The 23,661-nt window shown below is 38.7% G+C and overlaps 1 protein-coding gene across 1 annotated transcript in view; it reads left to right on the top strand.

Annotated features, from left to right (window-relative positions):
- The first annotated feature begins 8,725 nt into the window (after window positions 1–8,725).
- Window positions 8,726–23,661, top strand: part of LOC109063921 (schwannomin-interacting protein 1) — a 36,237-nt gene continuing 21,301 nt past the window's right edge. The window contains exons 1-2 of the mRNA XM_042765797.1: window positions 8,726–8,945; window positions 11,764–12,372. Coding sequence (XP_042621731.1) covers window positions 8,940–8,945; window positions 11,764–12,372 — 615 coding nt within the window. The 5' untranslated portion in view covers window positions 8,726–8,939. The remainder of the gene's footprint in view (window positions 8,946–11,763; window positions 12,373–23,661) is intronic.

Here is a 23,661-nt window from a genome sequence, read left to right on the forward strand (position 1 = left end):
ACTCCAGTCTTCAGTGTCACATGATCATACAGAAATCATTTTAATATGCTGATTTGAAACATTTCTGATTATTATCAATGTTGTGTTGCCCAATATTTCTGTGGAAACTGTGATGCTTGTTATTCTTCAGGATTCACAGATGAATAGAAAGTTCAAAAGAACAGCATTTATTTGAAATAGAAATCTTTTGCAGCATTATAAATGCCTGTACTGTCACTTTTGATCAATTTAATGCATCCTCGATAATTAAAAGTAATTTCTGTTAAAAATATCTTACCGTATAAGCATATTTAATTCAGTGAGCTGTCTAGTGTTGAGCTGTAGCACAAATCAAGCTCTCAATCTCACATTGTGTCTGTTTGTTTGTTTTCTTTTTTCTTTATTTTTTACAGCCCATCACTTTCAACCGATTAATAAAATTTATAGAAATGTGTGATATTTTTAATTTGTGGAGCCATATAGCCCATTTCTGAAATGCGTTGAGTAAATGTGTGTGGTCACATGTACAGTGGCATAATTAGTGGTGATTCCTGAATGCTTAAAGAATAATTTCAAGGAATTTCCTGCTGGGCTTTTGAGTTTTGAGTTCTGAATGTTACAGTACTTCTATACAGCAGAACAATGAACAATCTGATTTTCCTTGATTTGATCCCTGGATGAGAATAGTTGGGTGTGTAAGAGGCATGCACAGGCTCATGTACAGCTGTAATAGATCTAGCCGGCGTTTCTGGCAGCATCTCTCACATGCTCCATCTCTGAGCGCCGTTCACTCAGCAGCAGGCTGAACATGTACAGCACCTGAGAGCTGAGTTTGGTCTTTGCTCTAAATTATCCTGGCAGCCACCAAATCCACCTGCTGCCTCAGACTCAGAGAGAGAAACGCTTCAGTGCTGCTACTCCAGAGAGAGTATAAAGTCAGCATGAAACGAGAACAACCATCATCTTTTCTTTTCTTTTGTTATTGTGACGTATATAACCAGTGAAATGGCTTCTTGAACAAGACGAAACGAAGGGCAAGACTCGATTTTGTCCATGGGGAAATGATTGTATGGTTGGATGGTTGTTTGCTAGTGGCTGTGATCTCATGTGATTGACAGGTTTCTGCATTACTGTCCCTCACGTCATCAGAGAAGAGATGTGGAGGAGATAAGGAGGGCACATGAATAAAAGAAAATAATGATTTGCACAGATAAATTATTTATAAAAAGCACAGCACTAAAATTAAAATAGTCAATTTTGATTCCATGGTGACTTTAATACTGGTGAAAAAAATCAAATAAGAAAAGACATTTAGAAAAACATTGCCCTCCATATATTTCAGTTGAAGAAAATACAATCACAAATGCCACGTTTGTGGCACAGAAAAGCTTCATTTATTGTCTATAACACATGTGAACATAAAACATACATATATATATGGTAATGCCACGGAATCATGTAAGGACAGACAGGAGGTGGAGACAAGAGAGTGGGAGGAGAGCAGATGTCAATAAAAGCTAGGTTCCTGCAAGTGGGGAAGTCGTGGCCTAGTGGTTAGAGAGTTTGACTCCTAACCCTAAGTTTGTGAGTTCGAGTCTCGGGCCGGCAATACCATGACTGAGGTGTCCTTGAGCAAGACACCGAACCCCCAACTGCTCCCTGGGCGCCGCAGCATAAATGATACCCACTGCTCCAGGTGTGTGTTCACGGTGTGTGTGTGTTCACTTCTGTGTGTGTGCACTTTGGATGGGTTAAATGCAGAGCACCAATTCTGAGTATGGGTCATTATACTTGGCTGTTTGTCATGTCACTCACTCACTCACACTTAAGTGGTAGCAAGTGGTAGTTTTTTTCTAAAATGTTTTCCACATAAAATTATGTTTTTTTTATCAATGAACAGCACACTTTCTTTTTTCAGAGCTGCCTTAATCAATAAAATAATTTTGCATCTGAAAAGCTACATGACATTTCTCAGCATTAGAGGTAATAATGGCACTGTTCTTGAAGCAGATGAACTTACAGTTTCTCTGTTAGTAGAGCTCCATCATCTGGCAGTTGTGGCAGTCGAGACAGATGTTGTTGAGCAATTGGACAATAATAAAATTATCAACAGATTTGCTACTCTTAAGGAGAGAAGACACAGGTTGGTGCTCCCTTAGAAAGACTAGTATCTGGGCTGCAAATAAAAAACTTTGTCCCTGCTTCTCACAGGCTGCTTCATTTTTGCTGGTGTTTCTTTCCTTCTGATGGTGAATCACAGCTTATAATCATTGTCCAGCCTCATACCTGTGTTGGTTATAGTGTTAATATGGATATTCAATGTAAGTTTAAGGTTTTGTGTTGTTTTCCGGTTAAAATTGTCTGTTTCTATGGTTTGTACTTGAGCATAGAAATGCAAATTAGTGTGTGTGTGTGTGTGTTAAGTTTATAATATAAATAAATATATCAAACAGCTAAAACATAAAAAGCTGCACCATTTTGGTTATAAAGGCATAATTCAAAACTGCAAAATGTTAGCAGTTTGAATATTTAAGAATATTAGCAAAGATTATTAGAATTCTTTATAAACCCATTCTTGTTTCGCTCAGGAACCTGCATGAAAAAATATTTTCGCTAAAAAAGAACCCGAAATACAAACATTTTGCACAGGGGGCGCAGTGTGGCCGAGCCGGGCCCCTGAGGGGACGCTGTGGAAAGGCCAGAGGAAGAGATGTGTTTTCTGATGTTTATCTCTGTTTTTCTCATCGAACTGTCAGTAGCTTGTAGTGATTTCATGCTGATAGCATCTTCAGTTGAGCTGAACACAGCTGTCAGAGAGTGTCAGCGCAGGTGTGGAGGTTCAGATTCCACGGGCCTGCTCAGTCTTTACTTATGGCACATAACACTGTACAGTGCCAGCATTTCTTCCAGCTGGCATTCAATATCTGCACATTCCGTCAAAACAATGAAAAAGCAACATACAAAGAGATGGAGAGTAACTGTGAGCGGAGCATTAGGATGCTGGGATTGTTTCAAGGACTTCAGTGCAAAGCCATGAGCAGGACTTAATGCCTTCTGCAGAGACAAGAAACATCCATAAACCACTGCAAACATGAGAAGACAAGATGATAAAAACAAGCACACTCTATTGAAAGTGTGTATTTCTCTTTTTGCAGTTCAGTTTGGTGTGCAAATGAATTATTGCATGTATGGCTTTGACATTATCTCATATGTTTTTTTACAAAAAGTGTCATTCTACCACAAATACATTTACTTATGTTTGCACAGACACTGAAACATACAATATTGTTGCATCTAAAATGTAATTTTAACATATAAACAACCTTGCAGACAATCAGAAATGTACAAATCCTTATATATAAATATTGAAACTGTAGCATTAATATTTTGATGATATTGTATTCCGTTGTCATATCAATAGCAGTTATTAAAAGCAGCTTACTCATTTAATATGAAAAGATAATGTTTTGTTTTGTTTTGTTTTGTTTTGTTTGTTTTGTTTTGTTTTGTTTTGTTTTGTTTTGTTTTGTTTTGTTTTGTTTTGTTTTGTTTTGTTTTGTTCTTTGTTCTGTTTTGTTCTGTTCTGTTCTGTTCTGCGTGATTTCTGCTGCCAACTCGTTTCATAAGTTTACATTGTGGTAAACAAGACTACACCTTTAAACTGTAAAATTAGTAATATTTCTAGTAATAGTCATTTATATATATATATATATTTTTTTTTTTTTTTTTTTTTTTTTTTTCTTGGTGGAACACAAAAGGCATTTTTTTTTTTTTTGTCATGCAGTGACTGACAATATAGCCATAAAATACACCATAAACGCAACATAAAATCACAAAGGGAATCACTTCGTTTAGACTACTTTTAATGCTGCTTTTGACATTTTTACAATAAGCTACAATACAATTGGTTATGGTTAGGTTTAGAGGTAGGAGTGGGATTACCAGATTAAAAATATCTTTTAATGCTATACCGTTACTAAAATTGTCATTGAATGCCTACATATTCCTCTCTCTGTTATGTATATATTTTATTTTTATATTTTGTATAAAGTGGTTATGTTTAGGTTTGTGGGTAAGTTTAAGGGATCTAAAATGTATCTATAAAATGGCATAAGGAGACAGAGAGTAAGTTCTGACGTGATCGATCTGAGTTTGAATACAACATTTACCGAACTCGTTCTGCTCTCATTCATCTCCTTTTCCCATCACATATCAAATCTGAAAGGCATTTATTTTGAATAAAAATGAAGAACATATGTGAAAAGTAGAAATAAAGCAGCATCCATTTAATAATTTAATAAATATGAAAATTTACACTCAACAAGTTATTATTGCATACGGTTTTATAATGTACTACAGTACTGAGATGCAAATATCTGCCACTATTTCCACTAAGCATAAATAGCATCTAATTACTTTTACACTTATTTCCTAGAAAATACTATTTTTACCTATTGTTAATAGATTATATGTTTTTTTGCTTCTGCTGTAAATAGAATCTATCATTATTTCCTCTTAGTGTAAATAATGGTGCTATTTTGTTCCAGAATAAATCCACATTTTGAACCGATCAGCTGAGCGAGTGATTCAATTACATTTATAAAATCACTTGCTTCATTCCTGAATGAATCAAATGATCCTGTGACTCATTCATTAAGACAATCCCCCCCCACACACACACGAGTTCATATTTCTATATTTAAAGTGTTATATTTTAAACATTAATCTCATAACATTATTTATGAATTTATATTTGCTTTAAATGACACTCATTTTTATTTAGAGGTGGTTAACAAAAACAAGACATCAAAGTTCATTTATGCCTCTCACTTTAGGTATTCCAAAGTATTTAGATTAATTTACTAAACTTGAGTAATCTAACAAAACACATTACAAATTGTGTTTAAATTGTGCATATTGTGTTTCAGCATCTATCCGAATGTACAAAAATCTAAGTTTTGTACCTGCAAATGTTGCATGCTAATACCTACTTATAAACAATGAGACCAGGCTTGAATAAACCACATATGCACTCTCTCAAATTGGATTTCTATAGTGCCTTTTACAAACTTAAAGTCATTGCACAGCACAGACTGGAATCTATGACACATCATGACAAACAATTATAAAAAGAGACAAATATGACCCTGGACCACAAAACCAGTCTTAAGTCGCTGGGGTATATTTTTAGTAATAGCCAAAAAAACATTGTATGGGTCAAAATTATCGATTTTTCTTTTATGCCAAAAATCATTAGGATATTAAGTAAAGATCGTGTTCCATGAAGATATTTTGTACATTTCCTACCGTAAATATATCAAAACTTAATTTTTGATTAGTAATATGAATTGCTAAGAATTCTTTTGGACAACTTCAAAAGCAATTTTCTTAGTATTTTGATTTTTTTGCACCCTTAGATTCCAAATAGTTGTATCTCAGCCAAATAATGTCAGATCCTAACAAACCATAAATCAATACAAAGCTTATGTATTCAGCTTTCAGATGTTGTATAAATCTCAATTTTGAAAAATTGACACTTAAGACTGGTTTTGTGGTCCAGGGTCACAAATAATGAATACAGCAAAAAGAGGCAGAGGACATAAACATGTCAATAACCTTGAGCAAACAACTGGGATTTGAAAGTCGAGAGATGAAATTTCACAGAGAGTACCACTGAAAGCCCTGCCACTCACAGAAGACAATATGAAGTTGAAAAACATTAATAAATTGGATCCATAGGACCTGAGAAGCTGAGCAAGAGCATTGGGGTGAATCAAATCGGGCAAATAGTGTATCACTAAACCATGTAGGGCTTTAAAAGTGGTGAGTTGAATTTTAAACTCTATGTGTTGAGCCACGGGAAGCCCATGTGGTTTCTGGAGGACAAAAAGATGTGTGTGTTTGGACACGGGCAGATTGTAAACTCTGAAGCAGTTTAGTGCAGTAATCCAAACGTGAAGAGATGAAGCTGTGAATGACAGATTCACAAATATACATTTGTGTGTTGTCTGCATAGCAATGGAGAGTATTATGCATGCAGATTGTTTTTTATTGTTGTTGTTGTTGTTGTTGTTTTGCCTAGAGAAAGCATATAGTGTGTAGTGGTCCTAAAACAGAGCCTTGGGGAACTCCACAAGACTGGAGGTCTTTGTGCTTCCCAAAAGAAACAACATTTTGCCTATTGCCTAGGTATGGAAATACAGAGTTTGTGGCAAACCTTATCAAAAGATGTGCTGAGTTTTCGTTGCTAGGGTGGACCAGGATACTGTTTCTGCCCTTGTAGACTTCTCTGTAGAATCAGAAAAACATGAGGAGATCACTGATTAACCCCAAAAGAGCTGACTTTGGGCTATTAAGTGCACAAAATCTAGAGTATAAAAATAACATATTATAAAATAAAATAAGGTAAATACATAAACATACTAAAGTATGGTAATGATGTAATTGTACAGTATGTCTCTGTTTTACAACACTGTTAAAAGGGGGCTGAATAAAATTATTTTAAAGCAAGTGGTGCAGCCAGTTAGTTTTGAATGGATTCTTGAGAAGAGCTGAACTCTTCACAGTTGTTTGGTGTTGCAGTGAGGTGCAAACAGATCTGCCTGGGTTCTATGGACCTACACGTGCTCAGAAACAGGCTCAGTCTGGTCATCTGCCACCCATGCACAAGACAATTTCCTCATGGTTTCAAGATCTGACAGTTAAGCAATGAAAATGTAAGTCCATTTGTACAGGCTCAAATGTCTGTTTGCAGTGGTGAAATGTTTGTCTAAGTATCCCAATCTGCATGGGACAGACCACATCTCGCCCTCTGGACCTCGTCTTTACATAAGCACCATCTCGAGAGGAGATGATGGGGCATTTACTGTATGTGTGGAGTGGCTTGGCTGTGCCCAGTACTGCACACTTTGGATGTCTCTTTATCTGACCCCGTTTGAAGCGTTGGAGTCTACTAATGATCTGATGAGTAGAATCAGGTTTGTCAGATGAGGCAGATATATGCACTGCAGTAAATGTCTGAAAGTGCAGAGAATGCGCTCAAAATAGCCACTGTCACAGAAGCTCAACACAGTTACTGATTCACAAGACTTTAATAGTATCTTGTTTAAATCTAGTGAGTCAGTACCAAACAAAACCATTCTTGTGCATTAACTCTTGAGTTATCATGCAAAAATGAAGTGACGTTGCTGGGCCAGAGTGGATGTGCTATTCCTGTCTCAGTTGCTGCCGCTGTGTATGCTGATAAGGTCAGTGAGTGCAGTGGGCAGAGGTTCCTGTGACGTCTTTCCTCTCGTGCCCACAGTGACGGCTGTGAAAAACACTGGGGAGTCACTGAAGGCTGCAGGCCGTCGATCTGAGTCATATCAGCTGAGAAATTATGTCTCATCCTGGAGAAATAGAGATTGAGAGAGAGAGATGGGCTGTGTCTCAAAGTCTGCTGCACTGACTTGCTGTCTACATGAGTGACTGACTACATAAACACTACTAATCAAAATGGAACCTTACATGACACAAAAATGTAGACCTTTTAATCTGGTATTTATCTTTCTGTCTGATCTAAATAAAAATACACATCTCTTTATGCATCCAAAACTGAAATGTAGTCTAGTATTTGTAGCTTTCACTTACTTTTCACATAGGCAGCAGTCATCTTGAATTCTTAACTTGGGGTTGAGCGAGGCAGACTGAGTTTCTGAGAAGGAACTCCATTTGAAAAACCTGACATGAAGCTCTGAATTTCCTAGCTCCGATGACAAATCGAACGCACCATAATCAGAATAAATGACTGCAGAAGTCCAGCATAAATCACCAGAGAAAAGAAGGAAGCTCTAGTTATGAAATTTTAATTAAAAATTACAAACTCAAAGAAAAAAAAAGAAATGCATGGATGAATTGTTCATTATAAAATGCATTTCGAAAATAGATATGGTGAATTTACATTGCATGCTGACTTTAAGATCTAATTTCAAAACATATTTAATATCTATGTTTTTGAATACTATGTGAATGCATAATTTGCAGATTTGCAACACTTTTCAATAAGGTTACATAAGTGTACATTAGATAACTACATTTGTTAAAATGAACTAAGCATGGACAATACTTCAACAGCATTTAGTTAATTAATCATGATTAATGTTAATTTCAGCATTTACTAATGCATTATTAAAATCAAAAGTTGTGCTTTGTTAACATAAGTTAATGCACAGTGAACAAACATGAACTAACAATGAACGACTGTATTTTCCTTAACAAACATTAAAAAAGATTAATAAATACTGTAATAAATGGATTGTTCATTGTTTGTTCACATTAATATTAACTGAAACCTTTTTGTGAAGTGTTACCATTAACACTATGAATACATTGTTGTAATAGGGTCTGTAAAGGGCCAGTAGGAGCTGATGAGGCATGACTTTGATGAACTAGGGGAATATTGATATTTATTCAATATCACAGAAGGAGGAGTGCCATTATACTCAATATTGGCACAGTCATCAGTCAGTCCTAACCACAGACATGTTAACATTCAATACAACAGTGGGATAATTCAGAATTTTTGGACAATGAGAACAACACATTCTGGGCATCCGCCATGCTGGGCAACATGTTTTCCATATGGAGCGTTTTCGGACATTCAGCGTTTGGCAGCTCAGTGGCATTAGCGCGCGCGCGCGCGCTCTCTCTCCCTCACTCAGCTGATCCGGAGCGCGTCACAGATGCTGTCTAGCTAGGCAGCTCAGTAGGTGTTGAGACAGCTCCTCAGAGGGAGGGTTTTTTGTTATCTCGTCTGGCCGCTGGAGAGGAGAGGCGCCGGGGTGTTGTGAAGCAGCGGAGATCCGCCATGACTTACACCGCGGACGCTCTCCGCTCGCGCGCGTCTGGAGCTGTGACCTGGAGCCGCGTTCCGTCAGTGCACCCGACGAGCATGTCCTGAGAGCGACGAGCCCGGACAGAAGATGACAGTAAGTTCTGCTCTCGTGGAGCTGATCTTAAGGGAGTTCAGCTGATTTCAGTGAGATATGAAGAATGCGGGCTGGAGTTGAGTGAGATGAGGAGCGTCTCGTCTCCTCGCTGCGGGTCGCTCGGGTGTTTATCGGAGGGTGTGAGGACTGAATTAGAAACATGACATCATTTGAGACCGACTGAGATCCTCGCGTGCGATCACTTAAATCTGCGCGGATTGAGCGCTTCTGTAATGCAGATGAGATTTCATGAGCAGCGCGTGATATTACTGAAATGACTGTTATTATAAACACACGAGTACCAGTATCGAGCTTCGGGTGTGTAGGCTGTGCGTGATTTACATGAAGTGAATGCACTGTCCTTGTGAAGACATCATGCATCATTAGAGAGCTGAGTGACTCCAGTATAATGGGATGAATTTTGTACCGCTTTGCCAGTTTCTGTAATAGGTGTGTGTGTGTGTGTGTGTGTGTGTGTGTGTGTGTGTGTGTGTGTGTGTGTGTGTGTGTGTGTGTGAGAGAGAGAGAGAGAGAGAGAGGCACGGCTGTTTCTTGCGCATTTATGTTCGTGCTTAATCACTTTAAGCAATCACTTATATGTAAATCAGAGCATAAGGCGCTTTGATCTACACACACTCTCTCTCTCTTTATTTGTTCTCTGCGTGGCTCAAAGGCCGGTGTCTCGTGAGATTAAAGCTCCTGATCTCGACAAATCACGCGAGGACTCCTAATGTGTCTTAAGTGTCGATGTAAGAGCCTTTAGAAAGAGCATTGTTTTAATATACCGACTTCATCGAGAGCCTGTAGCTGATCATAAGGATTCATAATGGACAGGTTTTGATAGATGTATATGAGCTCTGAGTGTTCAGTCGTGGTCACATGATATACTCAATATTATACAATTACATAATACAAAGTGATCTATATAATCCACACACACACACACACACACACACACACACACACACACACACATACACACACACACACACACATATATATATATATATATATACACACACACACATACATGATGTGTCATTACATATTTATATATGTTTTCAATGGGACAGCACCATTTATCAAACGAATATGAATAGATGAAGCAAAAAAGATGTTTAACATTTGAATTAATTTATTTATTCATTCATTCATTCAGCCATATATATATATATATGAGAAAATAATTTACCAGCTATATGCTTTTTGTTCACAATTGGGAGTCATTTTCTGAAATGTGGTGATATTACACACAGTGCATTAGACCTCCTCACCTTCAGACATTCTCTCCCTGCTTTATTTTATGTTCAGCGTGTTCTTAAAGACAGATGAAACACGGAGGCTGGCTTTCCATTCATAAGTTAGTGTCTCTGCACTGAAATGCACTAGCTGTGACTGTACTGTGTTTTCAGAAGTGTTATTGTAGTACATTGTAATAGCTGTGCAGCTCCAGCTCATTGCTGTTCTGAAGGAGTTTCAATCTGGAAGCCCACCCCACACATCCTGTTCAGGTGAAAGAGTGTTCAGGAAGTGTGCATTACTGTGCCAAGAGCCGGAGTTCAGGAAGGAAGTCCCATGTGGCATCATTGTGCTGTTTGTGTGTGTGCACTTCACTTACATGTGTTCAGCGATTCCTCTTTCCTTCTCAATAATATGACAGAATTCTGTGGAATTCTCTGTCAGATTGACTGATCTGATTATTGGCATGACTGTTTTACACACAGTGCACTTAAAGCATCCGCAAGCATGGCAGAATAAAGGTGCATCACAGTAACAGTTATAGCATGTAGTGTATAGTAATAGTAATAGCGCCCCCTAGCAACAGAAAAGAACGATATTTTGCATGTGTCCTCAGATAGCCCTGTTCTACTGAAATACTGTGATATTTGTAAAATAAAAAAAAAAAAAATAATTTATGATTTAACAGTAATTCAACTCAGCATCTTCATGAGCTGATCTGATGCAGTGGTCTCAAGTTACTGAAATGTGTAACACATGAATTTAATTCACACAGATTTGGAAATAAAAGCATGTTATTTGATAAAAGCATTCATAATAAAGTGGTGGAACACAGGGTTATTATTGGCAAGGCAAGTTTATTTATATAGGCTAGCATATACAAAATTTATTTAAATAACTTTAAACCGATAAGAATAAAACAAAATATCATTATAGTTAACTAAATCTGAAACTAAAATTAAATTCTTGTTACTTAAAATAAATATTACTGACACAAAACAAGTTATAATTTTTTTTTTTTTTATTTCAGCTAGTTGCCATGGTAGCTTTTCTCATTATTATTTAATTTAACCAGATATACTAAAATAACTAAAGTGTAAAGCTAAAAAAAAGTAATAAAAACTACATTGACATGAAAAAAGTACTAAAAATGACACAAATGCACAATAAAATTACTAAAACTAACTAAATTTTTCTTCTTTTCCTGAAAATGATAGTCACATTCGCCTTGAACTTACTGACTTTGCTCACACGGGGTATAAGTACTTCCCAAAATATTTACAAAAATTGACAGAATTATCAAAAATAATGCTTTTTCACTCAAAAACGGAGGTGCATGAAGCCAATCATCAATCAGTTCCTAAAAGAAACTCAAAACCTGGGTTAATTGACAGAAAACAAGATCTGCTGAAACTACAGCATAGCGAGAGATTCACAAGCTATCTTTAAGAGGCCTGTCACTATTGACCAGGAGCACAGAGTAATGCAGGATGTCCAGCACAGCTCAGGGGTTAAGAATGGCAATGCTTGTAGGTTTTCTGCAGTGTATGTCTCTAATGTGCTGTGTTTGTTTCTTCAGGATTACCGGGAGGATGGCATGGATCTGGGCAGCGATTCCTCCAGTCGCTCCAGCTCCGAGTCCAACTCCAACAAGGTGACGCCATGCTCCGAGTACAAGTCCTCTCCCAGTCTGGAGCTGGCCGGACTGGAGGACTACGAGGAGGACGAGGACTTCCAGCAGTACAAGAAGAGAGCGCTGGTGGACTGGGAGAGGGAGTACGGCGGGAGCTACTCAGACAACCAGCATCAGGACTTCAGCCAGACCTCAGGGTCAGTCAACCGCCGCAGCCTGGCGGAGGAGCTCCAGAGCGTCAAAGCACCCGCCGGCTCTCTCCCGGGTCACACCGCAAGCACCTCCATACCTGAGGAGCTGAAGCAGAACGCCAACTCCATCCTGCCCTGCGAGGGCAAGACTTCAGGCAAACCCAGCCACGGGAGCGGCGTCACGGGACGGGAATCCGGTGAGGAAGGAGGCGGGGTCGGGCTGGGGCCATTCAGAGAGGAAGAGGTGGAGGAAAGCCAGCTTCCACCGATGGACTGGGCGGCTCTGGAGAGACACTTGGCGGGCCTACAGTTCAGAGAGCAGCAGAACCACAACCACGGCCTGATCCGGACCAACTCCACCAGCGTGAGTCCACATGAGTCTGTGATGCTGCTCGCATGTTCCTGCTCGCTGGGCTTGAGAATCAAGCAGCTCTGTTTGATTAAATGCTTTCTAGTGTGTCATGTCTGATAGACTGTGATTAGGAACCCTATTTAGGAACGGTCAGTGTATTTGCTGCGAGTGCAGCAGAAATGGTGCACTTCACTGGTTCTTCATTGATAGTTTTGGGGTGGAAAAGATGATATTTCTATTAGTATTTCAGCCAGAATTTGAGCGGATTTCATATGATCATGTTCAGGTCACATTTCACTGAATAGAATTGTATTTTAGCAGTATTTGGAGGTAAATGTGACAGTAATGTTAGGTCGTGTGAAACAGCTCTTGTTTTAGTTAGGTGATCTCTGATTTCTTGTAATTTAGCGGTGAAATAGAGGCTTGTGAGACTGAGCCGTGTGTGGTTTGACTCTTTGTGTCACACACTCTAACGCTCCTCTGCGGGTCTGAGCGTGATGCTCCAGCACACGAGGCAGTGTGGACTGTGACAGATTCATCCACAGCTTACTTGTAAAAAGAATACTTATTACAGAAATGATACACGTAAAGTATTAAATTTAATGCAAACTGAGGATAATGTTTTTGGGAACTTAACTGAGTGTCATTTGCAATCTCATTAAATGCATTTAGCTGAACTTTAGAGTTCTTTAAAAAAAATATTAATAATTATTTTTATTGTCTTTGAAATATGGTTAAAGTGCTGCTGAATGTACTGAAAAGTACACAAGTCATATTTAAATATATCAGTTATTACACATTTATAATTGTTGCAATTTGAAAATATTGTTAATCGACAAATCATAACAATTGTTGTTCTTTATAACAACAAAAGATTAAAACATTGAATTAAATGTGAAGTAAAACTTTTAAACTGATATTATTACAAAGTGTGCTTTTTAAAAGTGTGTTGAGAAACAGTCATGGAAGTTTCATTAATATTACATTATCTGCAATTACAGGTTTTTAAGTGTACTTGTAAGATTTGAAATACAGTGCACATTCAGAACAGTTGAGTCTTTCACAAGTTTTAACTTGCGGTCATATCTTACATGAACAGTAACCATATTTCCAAACAGGAATATGTGGATGGTATGATGGTGTGTGTGTGCAGTGATTGTCATATCGCAGTAAGATCCACTCTCAGTGGTGTCTGATGGATGATCGAGTGATGATGACCTGGTCTTCTGAGCTGCGTATCCAAATACTGCTGGTTTATTAGCACTTTGATTAGCAGCGATCCTTGTGTACTGTGCTTGCTTTAGTATGTGTTGAAATACATGCATCCCAGCGGATGAGGATCTGCATCTACTGTGTAAACAGTCTGGACACGTGTCTGTGTGTCTGCAGAGCACATGACAGAGATCAGACGAGCAGCTTAACTACACGCTCAGATGTGTGTGTGATTTAACAAACCCGATCAATCAGGCTCTACGAGAGAACGCCTCTGACTCATAACATCTGCAGCTTCATTGGGAAAATAACTGGATCATCCCCGTGACCTTCAATATGAATGGGTGGATTATTAAAATCCAATTTACATGGATAATCCTTCTAAATAAATAAATATTATAGTTTTTAATTCAGATCAGAGTCAGGGTTTGATGTTTGCCGCTTCAATATCCAAAACCCATAATTAATGATCATGTGACTGCAGTCATAACATCTTTATGTTGATTCAAACCAATATGACTTGTTCTGCGGGATAGGAAAGAAGATATTTTGAAGAATGTTTCAACTGTTAAACAGTCAAACAATTGATAAAAGTTAATGGGGCCCCAAACAACACTAGACCCCACTGAAAAACAAAAACCCATAAAATATCTTCATTTTGTGAAGCTTGATCCTAAAGTACCAGAGGCTGAAGTTTCAGGACTGCATTTCTAGGACCCTTTTTTATTGTATGTACTATTTAATTGCACTTTCTGTTCAGTTCTCTATTCTGATTTATTGATTTTCAGGAATGGTTTATTTAAATCTAATAGATATATATTTTAACCAACCCCTAGCCTAGGGGGTTATTACATAACCACTGGTAACCTTCATGAAATGTTTAACCTAATTTGTTGAAATATAATTTGCCCATGCTTTGGGGTTAAATTCCGTTTTCTTGGAAAGGAAGGCCTTATTTTTCAGAGCTGTTTTCTCTGTACATGGCGCTTCTCATAAATGTGTGTGTGTGTGTGTGTGTGTGTGTGTGTGTGTGTGTGTGTGTGTGTGTGTGTGTGTGTGTGTGTGTGTGTTGAGCTCAGCAGATGGCGCTGTTGCAGCACTCATGATCTGGCTGCAGTGAGAGGTTCAGTGTTCACACATTGTGCCCCTAATTAAAAACTTTAACCTGGAACAGTCACAGTCTGCAGTGATAACTGAAGAATTACTGCAGAATTCAGAAACATAAGAATCAATTAAAGGAATAGTTCACATAAAAATGGACATTTGCTGTAAATGTGTTAGCCCTCAGATCATGTAAGATCAGGATGAGTTTGTTTCTTCATCAGGTTTGTAGAAATGTAGCACTGCATCAGTGTCTCAGCAATGGATGCTCTGCAGTGAATGGGTGCCGTCAGAATGAGAGTCCAAACAGCTGATAAAAACATCACAATAATCCACAAGTAATCCACAGCACTCCAGTCCATCAGTGAACATCTGGAGAAGACAAAAGATGAAACACATCCAGCATTAAGATGCTTTTAACTCAAACACATAGAGTCTATAATCCATAATAACACTTCCTCCAGTGAAAAAGTGTTCTGGTGTGAATCAGGAGAGAAATCTGCACAGATCAAGCACCGTTTAAACAGCTCTAAACTAATATGTGTCTGGATTTTGAGGAGATGGACTTTTTTACCAGAGGAAGTGTTATTATGAATTATGTACTGGTATTTTAGCCGGAAGCAACTTTAAGTGTAAAGCAGCTCCACAGAAGATGTTTGCTGAGGTGAGAGTGTTTGAGAGCAGCTTCATCATCCAAACACACTGAGCTGAGAGACAAGAGCGTTCTGCAGGGACGAGGCATTTCTGTAGGCCAGAACCCAGAGACGTGTTGCGTTTTAGCACTTCCAGATCCATTGTCCTGAATGAATGAATGAATGATGCATTTATATAGCACTTTATAGTGTATTATTGTACACCCAAAGAGCTTTACAATCATGTCTCTCCTCAACCACCACCAGTGTGCAGCATCCACCTGGATGATGTGACGGATTATTAGGAGGCCATGATTGTCAAAGCCCAGTGGGCAGTTTTTGGCCAGGACACCGGGTTTACACCCCTACACTCAATAGCATACCGTGGGGTGTCAGTCAGGGCCTTCAGTAAGAATCTGTGAACTACATACCCTTACACATCTATCTTACACACATCTCTGTAACAGCTAACGCAGCCATATGCATATAATTCCCATATTATGCCGCACACAGGTTCTCAACGACAATGACAGCTGATCAACAATTTCAACAGTAGGCTAGATTAGGGTGGGTTAAATTCAGAGTAAAGTTCCCTACATGGATCAGTAAACTTAATCCACCAATAGATGGGTCACTATGAACATTCACATCACTCTAAAATGATGACGCGCCCACAGCAGCAAAACTGAACACCTCCATAACAATGTGGCATGAATCAATACTCGTCAAATAATAAAGCACTCACCTGTCACCAGTGGCGGCTCGTGGGTTTTAAAATAGAGGAGGCACACTAATTGTGTTGGTCTGGGATCCCTGTCGATTATTATTATTATTTGCTTAACCACTTTAAAATGGCTTTTTGGTTGCTTTTAGTCAGAAAACGTAAAGAAAACCATGTACAACAAGATAATATAATTTCACTTACCTGTTCTATCACTTGAAGCAAACATCCATCCCTTCTTAAACATCTGTGCTAAAAGAGAGTTGTCTGCTGTGCTATTTAATTAAGCCGACTGCTGTATTCTATATCTAGCTTAGTCGTGTTTTCCCTTTTTTTAAAAAAAAATTGCATATATATATTGTTTGAATGACAGCTTGGTAAATCAGTTGCCGATCAAATATTCAGTATCGCTGCTCATCATAAGTACTTGGTGCCTTTTCAGTGCAGTGCGAGATGAGATATCACGTAATTTACGTCTCTGTGATGATTGGTTGATAGCAGAAGGGAGGCTAGCCTCCTCCAAGTAGATATAACTGCAGGCCGGAGATCTACAAAATGGGGCGTGAACTCCAAAATTGGGCAGAACCTCCAAAATGGGGCGGAGTCTCTTTGCGCAAAGACTTTCACCATTGGCTCTGACTTCAGCCAATTGTTATTGACTTACATCTCAAAATAAAATTTTATAAATTAAACATTGTTTCTAGTTGATTTTATTTTCATAAAATAAAATATGCTATATAAATAAATATTCTCTGTGAGAGCAATCCCAAAGCTTGTGGCCAGTGATGTTCGGACTGGAGTTTGAACCTCTGCTTAACGATATAAACGTGAATCACCCACAAGGTCTCCCGCGAGCCGTCCCAGCGCAGCTCTAACGCTTTTTTCTCAGCAACGGGGGCATCCTGGGGCTCGAAATTTGCAGGGTAGAACGGGGTAGTGACGCTGGGTGTAACTAAAAAGGTGCCATTGTCCGGCGAGGTCCAGTTGGGGAGTTATGGAATGATCTCATATCGCATAGTGTAGGAAACAACACTTTAATTGACACAACCAATAAAATCTTTAGAATCAGTTATGGGGCGGCGTTTGCACTTAAGTTGATCGGGGGGAAAAATTGCGCTTGCGTGTCATGTGCCTGTCTGTCAATGGGAGGAAGCCACGCCCTATTTTGGAGCTCCCACCCCGTTTTGGAGTTCCCGCCCCCATTTGGAGATCTCCAGGCTGCAGTTATACCCTTCTCCAGAACCCCACTAACATTCTCTGTCACCTAGCGGTTGTAATCACATCAGCAGATTCAGCACATTCACGATAGAAAACCAGCGCTTTCCAACTTCATTAACAAACAAAAAATAGTCCTCCCTCAAATTACAAACAAAAAATAAACACCAATTACGAACCTCAACAACATAAAACATTCCTACTCCAACAACCGCCACTGCCTGTCACTTGTAAATAAAGTGTGTTTGTCATTCCATGTCCCTTTACTCTTATTAAAAAAATAAACATGACCAAATAACTTGTTGTGCTCGGTGCTAGCTGGTAGCCACTCATAGCTGCAATCTTTGAAATGGTGCACAAAACCATTGTTAGCGAATTAAGTTTGAATAGTTTATCCTTCAGTTATTCCTCTTTTGTCTTTAAAAGAGCACCTTGAAAAAATCAGATCGGCAACCAGATCTGGTGTAGAGGCGCCAGCGACAGCAGCTTGAAAATTCACAACTAAACGATGGATGCAGTGTTGCCAAATTGGGCTACATTAACAATGTTGCCGCGGATTGTCTGCTGGTTGAAGCGACCTCAGTGACATGATATTTAGCCCCTGGAATGTGAATTTTACCAGGGGAACCCCGCCAAAAACTTGTATTTTACTCCTGGAACGCGATTTTTAACGGGGGACACCTCGAAATGCAATTGGGTGGGTTTTGACGAGAAAACCTGGCAACCCTAGCTGGGGGAAGCACAGGGCACATCGCTGGTCACAGAGGGCGTGCTGTCATGGAACGTCAAAATTTGATTGGCTGATGATTCTGTCACTAATGCTCGTTACAAATCAGATTCGACGTCTCTGAACAAAAGGGAAGCACTATCTGTAGTGCTGGCCCTGTTTTTACTGTCTATGTGCTTTTTTCTATGTAGGATTTTCCAGTTCAACCTCAACAAAACTATTCATAGGCCATTTTGTGAACATTACACAAATGAAAATGATACCTAAATAATAATAATATAAGATAATAAAAACATTTTTTACACAATTGTATTTTTTATAGGGTAAGCAGAGAAGGCCCTGCTGACCCTGACGGCCCACCACTGCCTACTCTTTACGAGAAGTGCCATGGGATTTTTAATGACCACAGAGAGTCATGACCTTGGTTTAACTTCTCATCCGAAAGACGGTGTTTTTTGACAGTATAGTGTCCCCGTCACAACACTGGGGCGCTAGGACCCACACAGACCACAGGGTGAGCGCCCCCTGCTGGCCTCACTAACACCTCTTCCAGCAGTGACCTAGTTTACCAAGGAGTCTCCCATCCAGTACTGACCAGCTCAACCCTGCTTAGCTTCAGTGGGTGACCAGTCTTGGGCTGCAGGGTGATATGGCTGTGTCCTGAAGTCAAAGTATATGAGTTGTAGATTAAATGCCTGAAAAAAATGTCTGTTTTGAACACAAGTTCAAATATATGTTCACCTTTTATTATACGACATAAAATACATTTGTAATAACACCTCATGATGAGTGTGTGTGTGTGTGTGTGTGTGTGTGTGTGTGTGTGTGTGTGTGTGTGTGTGTGTGTGTGTGTGTGTGTGTGTGTGTGTGTGTGTGTGTGTGTGTGTGTGTGTGTAATGCAGCGGTAGACATCAGTAGGTCAGTGTCCTTCAGAGGGTCTGTTGTTGTCATCATCTCTGCTGGGTTCACACTCATCCTGGACAGAGGAAAGCCCAGTAACATCTGATATTCTCATCCAGCCCTGTTCATCTGTCCATCTGTGTGGATGGAGCAGCAGATGCACTGCAGTAGGGCCGTCATGTGAGGTCACTCACACAGGTCACCAGCACCTTTGATGTGTCAGTCACAGCAATCGTGACAATCCTGCGGTTCGGTGTGAACAGTGTCACAGTGTAAAACCGCAGTGAGGAAGAGCACTGATTCAGAGTAAAACACCTCTAGACTTAACATCATTCAGAACAACGGCGGCCTTCGTCAGACACAGACACACAAACAGGAACATCGGAGATTGTGATTGTGTTTGATGGTGCGCTCAGAGCGTCACGTGATCATTCTGTGGTCGAACGCCTCACTTCTGCATTTATTACACCGTGCACGTGAGAAAAAGAGGGAAGCTCAGCAAGAAGCAGCCAGCAAAAGCAAAAGCAAAAAAATAAATAAACAAACTACATTTTCTAATATTTTTCCACTGTCATTTCACGTTTAAAATGTAATAATCCCTCTATAAACCTTGAATGCACTTACTGTTTGATGAAGAAATAATCAGACCTAATTTTCTCATTTCTATACCTCATTTTGGATAAACCTAGTGTTCTTTGAAATCCATTTATTTTTTCCATTTTAGTTTCTCCCGGATTCTGTTTTTTATTTATTATTTTTTATTATTATTTATTATTTTATTTATCTTCTTCTTCTTTTATTTCAGGATTCCGTTTTAATGCAATCAATTGGATAAAAAAAATAAAAAAAAATTTTCAAAGCTTTACAATAATAGGGCCGTGTTGTTGGTTTTATTTAATTTTTTTCTGGACGTATGATTTAATACAAATTTATTATCAAAATGGTGGTAATCAAATGAAGGAATAAAACATTTACAGTTTAATAAAACTTTAAAAATGTAGTTAAATAATTTTTTTTAATTCCATTTAAAACAGAGGTTTACTGTTTAAATTAAAACATGGAAGAAAAATGTGATGTTCCTTAAAAAATGTAATAGCTGTATTATTATTATTATTATTATTATTATTATATGAGTGTGTGTATCATACACATTCGTTCACACAGAGACGTGCAGAACACGCAGTCTTTAGCTCTTTAATGTTCACAGACACTAGTCCACATCACCATGTGATGAATTCAACAACCCTACTTTTTATTTATTTATCCAGTATTACAATAGCATTCTGCCTTGTACTGTAAATACCTGACTGGATTCTATGATTCATATATTTTTCCACATTGTGGAAATCATACAGCCCTAGACAATCCTTTGGGGGTTAATGGCTGTTTGGAGAAACCCTACAGTGAGTCCCAGCCTCATGGTTGACCACTAGTCTAACCTAAAGCCTGACTTCATTCATGATTTTTTTCCCCCCCAGTTGATGATATCCCTGGACCTGCCCGAAGGGAGATTTTGACTCTGTTCCCGAGCTATATGCACTCCAGCAGATCTTCTGCCGTTATGAGCTCTAGAGACATGAGATCTCTCACACACTTACAGAAGCTCCATCAAACAGAGCTCATGCAGTCATGTGAGGAAACCACCTGAAACAGATGCACCGCAGAGCTTCATCAGACCAGTCACACGCTCAGCTCCAAACACACTCACACTGCATGCAGGACATGTATTTCAATAGATTTCATTTAATAAATTGTTTTAACAGTAAGTGTTCATCTGGAGATATTACTGCAGTCATTCTGACGTTTACTTGATAAAAATCAGTCAAGCTTTGACAGCAGAAGCACGAGCTGAAGCTGGACGTGTGTACACTTGCACTAAAAGAGCTTTGACTGGATAACACACAGTGTGTGACAGCAAACTTTGATCATTTAGAGCCTCACAAACTCACAGATATGATACAGCAGCTTCGTAGGGTTGAATATCGGTCTTTTCATCATTTAGTGAAATCTGTGTTGGAAGTATTTTATCTTAACTGGATTTTTACTGATAAAAACAATGTTAGTTCATTTTTAAACACCTACTACAGTGACTGTTCCTCTTATCAAAATCACAATTTCAGAGCAAGTATTTACAGCATATATTAAAAAAGATGTGAAAATGCTGTCATGTCGTTCCAAACCTGTACGTGTTTTCTTTCTTCTGTTGAACACAAAAGAAGACGTTCTGAACAATGTTGACTTAACAGCTGATGGTCTCCGCTGACTTCCACAGCAGTTTTCTTTTCACACAATGGAAGTCAATGGCTGTTTGGTTACCAGCCTTCTTCAATGCGTCTTCTTTTATGTGTCTAACAGTTTGATCTTCAGTGTGTGTGTGTGTGTGTCTGGACATGCCCTCACACACGCTCACATCAGCGCAGGACTCATCTCGTCCTCTTCTGCTGCCGCACTCAGCTGTGTGTGTGTGTGTGTGTGTGTAACTGTGTGAACGCTCTGAGTTCTCAGCATGGGCTCTGTACTGCTGGACTGAATGAGTGTGAATGTGAGAAGAGCGCAGGATTCATCTGCTGGCGTCACACAGGTAACACATCACATGCTGTGTGTCCGAGTCGTTTGAGAAGCACAGATGGGTTTGAGTTTGAGGGCTTTATCAGTGATCGCTGTTTGTGTTCATTCTCATCCGTGTAATGCAACAAATCTCATTATCGTTTCAGTAATGTGTCCAGATGCTTCACTTTTAAATTTGCAGTTTGTATTGTTTTCAGTGCTGAATTCCAATAGAATTCAATATTTTTTTTTTGTAAAAATTACATGAAAAAAACACACGGATTAAGACATTAAACACACATTACATTTATGATAGAAACACTTTACAATTTGAATAATCAATCATTGTTATTGTCATTATTATGCCTTATTTTAATACAGATTTGATGGGTTTAAATGTTTTTAATTGTAAAGAAAATAATTTCAGATTTCACAGTGCAGAATGTGCTGATATAGGCTCGATGTTCTAGAAGGGAATGTGATGTGTGTGCGGGTGAAAGCGAGCGCAGGCGTGTTATAGCTGGACGGCACACACAGGGTGATGTCATCAGGGCGAGCCGTGACCGGCAGCTTAGACAGCGTGTGTTTGCTGTGGAAACACATGACCCCCGGCAACACATTCAGCCTGTGTGTGTGTGTGTGTGTGTGTGTGTATCCTGAGTGTATGGTGGTGCTGTGAATTGCAGGTCTGAGTCAGACTGAATTACAGGTCACACACACAGAATGATGTATTTGTGTGATTATGTAGGGTGTGTGACGGTGGAAGGAACCACGTTTAAGTGTTGTGTGTGTGTGTGTGTGTGTGTGTGTGTGTGTGTGTGTGTGTGTGTGTGTGTGTGTGTGTGTGCTGACCTGGTTTGGTTTGGTTTGGTGTTTAAAAATAAAGTTTCTGCAGCATGAAACTGGAGCTGAACACACTCTGTCCACGTCCACACTGAGGCCTTCACTCATGTACAGCGGTCCTGACCTCAGCTCTCCAGCACGTGTGAACTTACACTAAACCAGGTGTGAACAGAACAAACTACATACTCCTGTAGATATACATAGTTTTGTTATATAGACAAACAAAACTTCTAAAAATGGCAAGAACACAATAAAATGACTAACTTTTTAAAAGAAAAATATAAAAATAAAAACAGATATACTGCGTCAGTTGCTAACATAACACTGGTGAATTCAAGTCATCTAGGATACTGGACTTAATTTGAATGGTTTAATTAAATTTTACTAATCAAAAAGCAAGTCAAATCACTTGTTTTTCCAATGTATTAATTGATTAAACTTTTAACAACAGTGCCTGGAGAAATGTGTTTTAACGTTTTAGAAATGCTGTATTATCGATTTTAAATTTTTAATGTATTTCTGGGATTTATGATCGAATACAAATTTATTATCAAAAATAATGGTAATCAAATGAATGCATAAAACATTGACAATTTAATTAATCTTTTAAGGCACAATAATGCGCTTTTCATGCTTCAAGCAAAGCTAATCTTGAAAGTCTCTTGAAAACATATCTTCATATGAAGATATAGGCAATATATATATATATATATATATATATTAATGTTTATAAATTTTATGTAAAAATTGAAATAATAACAAGAAAAACTTTTCTGAAGATTTTATTGTTCCCTTTGTATTCCTTATGCTTTGTAGTCCTCTTTCTGATTTTATTGTTGTTTGCAATGCTGCAACATTGGCAATATTTTAAGAAATATTATAATTTTTTGGTATTTTGCATGGTCTGTTGTTGGAGTAGCGGAGTAGAGAGATTTGACTCCTATTCAGTAAATATTACATATCATTACGTAACAACGTGTAAATGATATTTGGAAAACCAACTATATGTTTTTCTAGCATTTGAGTAACAATGAATGACCCTGAAATGACAAAAGAGGATTGGAGATGAATTTAATTTACAGATAAGGTAGGAAATGTGCACACTTCTGCATCCACACCTGCCACGGTGTTTATTTGTCACTGGTTAAAACTCCCCGCTCGCTGCTGAAGAGGCTTTTCTGACAGTGTTTCCTGGTTATCTGCAGCTCTGTTGTTTTTGGCGTCCTGCTGTGAGTGTATTTAAACATTCATGACTGAGCGCTGTGGAAATGTCACGCGTCTAAAAGCGGCTCTTCCCTGCGGATCACAGACGGAGAACAGAAGAGAGAGAAACACGTCCATCATGTTTAGTTGTCAGTCAGTGCTCATAGTGATGTGAGGTGGAAGCGTTTGGTGATCCGATC

Source organism: Cyprinus carpio, chromosome A11 (genome assembly GCF_018340385.1).
Source record: "Cyprinus carpio isolate SPL01 chromosome A11, ASM1834038v1, whole genome shotgun sequence".
Lineage (NCBI taxonomy): Eukaryota > Metazoa > Chordata > Actinopteri > Cypriniformes > Cyprinidae > Cyprinus > Cyprinus carpio.